At 50.8% G+C, this 7,878-nt stretch overlaps 1 protein-coding gene across 1 annotated transcript in view; it reads left to right on the top strand.

Annotated features, from left to right (window-relative positions):
• Nucleotides 1-4,971: 4,971 nt before the first annotated feature.
• Nucleotides 4,972-7,878, top strand: part of LOC138742954 (tyrosine-protein kinase ITK/TSK-like) — a 43,263-nt gene continuing 40,356 nt past the window's right edge. The window contains exon 1 of the mRNA XM_069897827.1: nucleotides 4,972-5,279. Within this exon, the coding sequence (XP_069753928.1) occupies nucleotides 5,142-5,279 (138 nt within the window). The 5' untranslated portion in view covers nucleotides 4,972-5,141. The remainder of the gene's footprint in view (nucleotides 5,280-7,878) is intronic.

Genomic DNA, 7,878 nt, shown 5'->3' with positions numbered 1-7,878 from the left:
GGAGACTCAGGCAAACAACAGTTTCCTGTATTTTGTGAGTCATCTTTCAGTAAGGCAGATATAGAGGACAAAATTCACCGTCACCAGAGAGCCTGTGAGGTACAGGGAGATGGCAAACCTGGCACAAAACTCGTAGTCCATTGGGCAGCAGAGATCCCTGAACTTCCATACACCTGAATCCTGGTGAGAGAACACTGGTGCAGTCTCCACAAAATGCTCCAAATCTACAGGAAAGAGAAACCAAGCAGTGTCCTGTCCCAGGGTCATATGCCCAAAACCAAAATCCCAAACAGGTATTGGAAGAGATTACTGAGGGAAAGGTATGTGAACATGCTCAAAGTCATTTCTACTCTGCATAATCCCGAAAATATTCAGGAAGGTAAATTCTCCCAGTGTTATGACCTTATTACATCGGCAATTTCCCAACATACTCCAATTCCTGTTGACTATCTGGGGGTCAATAAAACAGTCCCATAAAAGTGATTGTTCCCTTGTTTCAAAGTTCTACCCATGTGGTTTCACTGAAAGATTACTCCAAGAATAACCTCCACACTTTCCATTGCTCTGTCTTCCCTCATGAAAAAGGCAACTAACTCCTTCCTCTCGCAACCCCCTTCCATTCCTCTATCTCACCTTGGCATTAAACTGCCTGTCTTCCCCTTCTCTCAGCCAGGTATCTGTTATAATATCCCAGTCTCCAAGCCATTCGTCTACCTTACCTCTTCATCTGTTTCACCTGTTAGGCCTCTTGCATGGATTCCTTTAGGTCACGTACCCAAACTTTATTTTCCGTCTTTGCTGTGTAAATATAAAGAAAGAGGCTCTACTAGAAGAGAACGGCATGGTTGATTTGGTGGTTAGCGTCAGTGACTGGGACCGGGGATTTGAACCTCGCATTGTCTGTAGGGAGTATGTATGTTCCCTCCAAGTCTGCGCGGGTTTTCCGCGAGGGCTCCAGTTTCCTCCCACCGTTCTATTACTGGAATGTGGGTCATTCCAGGGGTTGTAAGTTAATTGGGTGTAATTGGGCAGCATGGGCTCATGGGCCGGAAGGGCCTGTTACCGTGCTGTATGTCTAAATAAAAAAATCCCTTAGAACCATTGAGGGTCTATAATACTGCCACAATCTCTAATGCCACTGCCTCTTGCATCCCGGTTATCTCCATACCTGCTCGGCATCCTGCCTGCTCCAGCGGTGACCCAGATGTCCAAGCACCCATGTCTCCTACTTGACCCCTGGTTCTCAACCCCTGATACCATTAGGGAGGTGTCAACACCTGGCTGGATCATGGGCCTGATGTGGTTCCCAGAAACCAGTTAGCATCCCACTACCTGGTGAGGCCTTGGGCCACTGAACCCTGTGCTGATCCACTGATGTAGTCTCCCACCATGCAGGATCCTCGCCAGTACTTTTCAACAGGGGCAGGGGGAGGGGGGGGGTGGTGGGGTTTCTCCCATTCTGGTGCCCTGTGCCTATCCACTGCTTTCTAGAGCACACAACCCTTGGGGTCTGGGCTGTTGAGTGTGGACATTGCCATCTTCCGCATGGACCACTATGAGTCTTCAAAATTAAAGAAAAACCATTGGCCCTGTTCTGTGGGGATGTTCAAACCTGTATGGAGCTGTCAGTTGGGATGGCTAGGAAGTAGAACCCTGAGCAGGAATGCTGTAAGACATCTCCAGTCCTTGGCCCACACCAAGGGCAGAGGTGCAGGTAAAAAATGTTTACACCACAGGCCTTAACTGTACTGACTGTCCACTACATTTACTCTTGGAGTACAGTATTAGCCCTCAACCTCTATACTCGACCCCCTCCCTGCCAGAATACTGGACCCCCTTCCCTGCCAGAATACTGGACCCCCTTCCCTGCCAGAATACTGGACCCCCTTCCCTGCCAGAATACTGGACCCCCTTCCCTGCCAGAATACTGGACCCCCTTCCCTGCCAGAATACTGGACCCCCTTCCCTGCCAGAATACTGGACCCCCTTCCCTGCCAGAATACTGGACCCCCTTCCCTGCCAGAATACTGGACCCCCTTCCCTGCCAGAATACTGGACCCCCTTCCCTGCCAGAATACTGGACCCCCTTCCCTGCCAGAATACTGGACCCCCTTCCCTGCCAGAATACTGGACCCCCTTCCCTGCCAGAATACTGGACCCCCTTCCCTGCCAGAATACTGGACCCCCTTCCCTGCCAGAATACTGGACCCCCTTCCCTGCCAGAATACTGGACCCCCTTCCCTGCCAGAATACTGGACCCCCTTCCCTGCCAGAATACTGGACCCCCTTCCCTGCCAGAATACTGGACCCCCTTCCCTGCCAGAATACTGGACCCCCTTCCCTGCCAGAATACTGGACCCCCTTCCCTGCCAGAATACTGGACCCCCTTCCCTGCCAGAATACTGGACCCCCTTCCCTGCCAGAATACTGGACCCCCTTCCCTGCCAGAATACTGGACCCCCTTCCCTGCCAGAATACTGGACCCCCTTCCCTGCCAGAATACTGGACCCCCTTCCCTGCCAGAATACTGGACCCCCTTCCCTGCCAGAATACTGGACCCCCTTCCCTGCCAGAATACTGGACCCCCTTCCCTGCCAGAATACTGGACCCCCTTCCCTGCCAGAATACTGGACCCCCTTCCCTGCCAGAATGCAGGACCCCCTTCCCTGCCAGAATGCAGGACCCCCTTCCCTGCCAGAATGCAGGACCCCCTTCCCTGCCAGAATGCAGGACCCCCTTCCCTGCCAGAATGCAGGACCCCCTTCCCTGCCAGAATGCAGGACCCCCTTCCCTGCCAGAATGCAGGACCCCCTTCCCTGCCAGAATGCAGGACCCCCTTCCCTGCCAGAATGCAGGACCCCCTTCCCTGCCAGAATGCAGGACCCCCTTCCCTGCCAGAATGCAGGACCCCCTTCCCTGCCAGAATGCAGGACCCCCTTCCCTGCCAGAATGCAGGACCCCCTTCCCTGCCAGAATGCAGGACCCCCTTCCCTGCCAGAATGCAGGACCCCCTTCCCTGCCAGAATGCAGGACCCCCTTCCCTGCCAGAATGCAGGACCCCCTTCCCTGCCAGAATGCAGGACCCCCTTCCCTGCCAGAATGCAGGACCCCCTTCCCTGCCGGGATGCAGGACCCCCTTCCCTGCCGGGATGCAGGACCCCCTTCCCTGCCGGGATGCAGGACCCCCTTCCCTGCCGGGATGCAGGACCCCCTTCCAGTTGGGATGCAGGACCCCCTTCCAGTTGGGATGCAGGACCCCCTTCCAGTTGGGATGCAGGACCCCCTTCCAGTTGGGATGCAGGACCCCCTTCCAGTTGGGATGCAGGACCCCCTTCCAGTTGGGATGCAGGACCCCCTTCCAGTTGGGATGCAGGACCCCCTTCCAGTTGGGATGCAGGACCCCCTTCCAGTTGGGATGCAGGACCCCCTTCCAGTTGGGATGCAGGACCCCCTTCCAGTTGGGATGCAGGACCCCCTTCCAGTTGGGATGCAGGACCCCCTTCCAGTTGGGATGCAGCCTGTTATTCTTGTACAGGTCTCCTCTGCCCAGGAGATCCCTGTGATCTCAGCACAAAGAGCTGCAGGAATCTTAAACAAACCATGAGCAGATGGTGCAACGGAGCAGTAAAACATGAGTCTGCAGATCCCGTGGTTGAAGTAAAAACATGATACTGGAGAAACCCAGCAGGTCAAACAGTGAACTTTATACAGTAAAGATAAAGATACAGAACTAACAATTTGGACGAGCCCTTCACCAAGATGTGAACAAAATGTACCTGAAGTTGGGCACCTGCCCAACTTTTGCTAGTACCCTGATGAAGGGCTCAAGCCCAAAATGTTGGTTCTGTATCTTAGCCATATAAAGTACACTGAGCAACTCAGCAGGTCAGGTAGCATCCATGAAGAGGAATGGTCAGTCAGCCTTTCAGGTCAGGACCTGTCGTGATGTCACTGATCCTGCTGCTGCCCCCTGAAGGTTGATTTCAACCCCCCCCCCCCCCCGAATGCATTCTCCACCACCAGTCTCTGTGTGAAGAGGTTCTCCCTCATTCCCCATAAACTTTTCCCCTTTTACCCTTAACCCATGTCCTCTGGTTTGTATCTCACCCATCCTCAATGGAAAAAGCCAACCTACATTCACTCTGTCTGTCCCCCTCATCATTTTAAATACCTCAATCAAATTTCTCCTCATTCTTCTACGCTCCAGGGAATAAAGTCCTAACCTGTTTAACCTTCCCCTGTATCTCAGTTCCTGAAGTCTGGGCTACATCCTAGTAAACCTCTGCCCTCTTTCTACCTTATTGATATCTTTCCTGTAGTTAGATGACCAAACAGCACAATTATCTGCAGGGATGTCTAATACAAAACATTCTTCCCACTCCTGTCCACGATAGAAACACAACCTGGATTAGTGGGAGGTCTAAAGCAAGAAAGCCTGCCGATGCTGGGGCCAAGGACAATGCCCAATTGTGTTGGATTCGTGGCAGGTCTCTCGGGTTTGGGGTCAGCCAAGGATTGTCAGCACTAATTTTATTTTCATTTTCCATTCTCTGCAGTATTTTACCAATTTCAAAACCACGCACACATCTCAATCATTGCCACTCTGACGTGGCTGCTCTGGCATAACAACTCTTATTGGCTGCTGGGCTTCACAGAGGGCCAATCAAAATTTAGCTCTTCCATTTCTCTGCTCACAAGGTGACCATTAACCATTCCCACCCCCTCAGCATTGCCCCACAGCAGTATTTCCACCTCCCCAACACTGCCCCTCCAACACTGGTTCCCCCCTCAGCACTGCCACTTCAACACTGGTTCCCCCCTCCAGCACTGTCCCTCTAGCACTGCTCCCTGGGTAAGAATGGAAGGCAGAGTTCATCACTCAGGGAGATGTTGTGGGACCTGAACCGACCAACATCCAATTCAAGGCTGCCTGTGTGCTCTAGCTTGCAGGGTTTGCAAACAGATCCAAAGGAAGTGGTTTTGGGTTTTGCCTTTATCAGAGACTGAAGTGAACGCAGAGCTCTTTCCTGAAGCCTCTGCAATCATACAACCTTCACCCACGCTTCACCTCCGTAACCTAGACTCAGCGTGCAAACGTTTCCCACCCTCTCCCTCGATGGGGTGGGTTGCTCCCAACTAGAATGGATCCCAGCTCGATCCTGGAAGAGTTGCTCATCAAACGCTCTCAGCAGAAGCGAAGGACCTCTCCTTCCAACTACAAGGAGCGTTACTTTATACTGACCAGGTCTCGGCTTGCTTACTACGAGTGTCGCACAGGGGTAGGTCTCTGCTTCTCTCTCCATCTACTGCTGTGGGTCACACTGCCTGTGGCTCTGTCTGTGAGACATTGTCATTCATGTGTATACCCTGTCCGTCCCCACACCACCACTCCAGTGCCACCCCATTCTAAAATCCTCACTTTTATTTTCAAATCTCTGCATTGGTCTGACACTTCCCTTCATCCAATGACCCTCCATGTGTAGTGTCACGTACTCCTTCTCCATTGCAAAGCCCAGGTTCCTTGTGAGTCCATGAGCCCTTCAAATGATCCCATGTACCTCCTCCAACTCACCTTCTCTCTTCCTCGTTCACTTTCTCTTTCCCTCATCTGTTTGATTGCTTTGATATGAACATTATACTGAGACATTCGAAGAGACGCTCCAGAATAAACAACTCGTGAATGTGAATTAGGAGGAGGCCATTCAGCCTTCAGTGCTGTTCCATCAGACCATAATCTCAGTGATGCTGACCTGTACCAACCCTATTATCACTTGATTAATTCCTCAAGATCTGCCAGTCATTGCTAGCCAACTCTTGAATTTGAGAGTGTGACAGGAGTAGTGTGTGGGAGTTGACAGGAATGTGTGGAGGGATGAGGGCTTGGGCAATGATGGATGGGCGATGGCCTGCTCGCATGCAGGAGCTCCCATGCAAGAGCTCTCTGACAATCCAGGCCACTGGCGACGGCCTCCTCCCATCATCCTTCCACGCAGACACTGTAACAATATTCCAACAGGAGCCCCTCTTACTTTTAGCCCCATAAATGACAGGCCCAGTCTCAAAAGTGCTCTAGTGTCAATCCAGTCACCAGACTTGAGTAGTTTCTATCCTGCTATTATCAGACTCTTGAATGAACCCCAAAATAAGACCATGTGATATAGCAGCAGAAGTAGGCCACTCAGCCCTTTGAGACTGCTCCACCATTCCATCATGAGCTGATCCATTCTCCCACTCATCCCCACTCCCCACCTTCTCCCCATAACTTTTGATACCCTGACTATTCAGATACCATGCTGAGTATAAGGAGTTTGTACGTTCTCCCGTGTCTGTGTGGGATTTCCCCGGGGGCTCCGGTTTTCCCCCACCTTTCAAAATGTGCCGGAAGTGTGCTAATTGGGTGACACAGAGTCATGGGCCAGAATACCCTGTTACTGGTCTGTATGTCTAAATATAAAATATACTTATCAATCTTTGCTTTAAGGAGGTAACAAATAAATCAATGAGGGTTGGGCAGTAGATGTGGTTAACATGCATCTTGGCAAAGGCATTTGACAAGCTCCCCCAAGAGAATCTCTGTCAGAAAGGCACGGGATCAATGGAACCTTGGCTGTGTGAATTCAGAATTGGCTTGTCTGTAGAAAAAAGAGGTGGAAGGATGGGGCAGTGTTTGTGGATGACATGAAGGTTGGAGGAGTTGTGGATGCAGCTGAAGGTTTTTGAAGGTTACAAGAGGATATGGACAGGATGCAGAGTTGGGTAGAAAAGTGGCAGATGGAGTTCAATCCAGATAAGGGTGAGGTGATGCATTTTGGAAGGACAAACCAGAAGGCTAAGTACTGGGTTAATGTTCGGATACTTAAGAGTGGATAAACAGAGGGACCTTGAGGTGCAAATCCATACATCCCTCAAGGTCGCTGCACAGGTTGATAAGATGGTTATGAAGGCCAGTGGGATGCTGGGCTTCATTAATGGGAGATTGAGTTCAGGAGTAGAGAGGTCATATTACAATTCTACAAATCTCTGGTGAGACCACACTTTGAGTATTGTGTTCAGTTCAGGTCACCTCATTACAGGAAGGATGTGGAAGCTATGGAGAGGGGGCAGAGGAGATTCACCAGGACATTGCCTGGATTGGAAAACAAGTCTTATGAGGCAAGGTGAGCAGAGCTGGGACTTTTCACTTTGGAGCGTAGAAGGATAAGAGGAGACTTGATAGAGGTCTACAAGATTATGAGAGGCAATAGGTAGGGTGGACACACAGCTCCTTTCCCAGGGCAGGATCAGCAAACACCAGAGGACGTCTGTACAAAATGAAGGGAAGGAGCAAAGGGCTAGTATTAACCTTTGCTGCCTGGGTCATTTCTCTCACCTTTTATGGTCATCAGATAAACCTGGGGAGGGCGTCAGGTCATCAGCCAACTGCTGGTGCATATATGTGGGTGGGTGTTTATGTGTGTGCCTGCATGTGTATGTCTATATGACCGTGAGTGTGTGCATGTGCATGTATGTAGCTCTGTATGTGTGTATGTATGTGTCCATGTGCATTTGTCTTTATGCGTGTCTTTGTGTGCATGTGTGTTTGTGTGTGTATATGCTTGTGTGTGTGCATGCGTGCGTGTCTGAATGTGTGTGCGTGTGTATACACAGAATTTTTCTCTTTAGAAGACCCTGTACTAAACCATGCTGTTGATTGAATCAAGGCCACTAGTGAAGGTGGTTACATGGGGTAGTTGTGAATTTAACACCCTTACAGCAATCTTGGGGTTGATTTGTGTCTCAATAAGGAGACATTTCTCTGTGGTTGGGGGAAGTGGTGCCTCAAAACCTCTTTCGAGGTGAGAAACTGGCCCAGCATCTAGCGTGGAAAGGAAGTGACTA

Source organism: Narcine bancroftii, chromosome 9 (assembly GCF_036971445.1).
Source record: "Narcine bancroftii isolate sNarBan1 chromosome 9, sNarBan1.hap1, whole genome shotgun sequence".
NCBI lineage: Eukaryota > Metazoa > Chordata > Chondrichthyes > Torpediniformes > Narcinidae > Narcine > Narcine bancroftii.
Note: the sequence above shows the minus strand (reverse complement) of the source record. Positions and strands in the feature narration are given on the sequence as shown.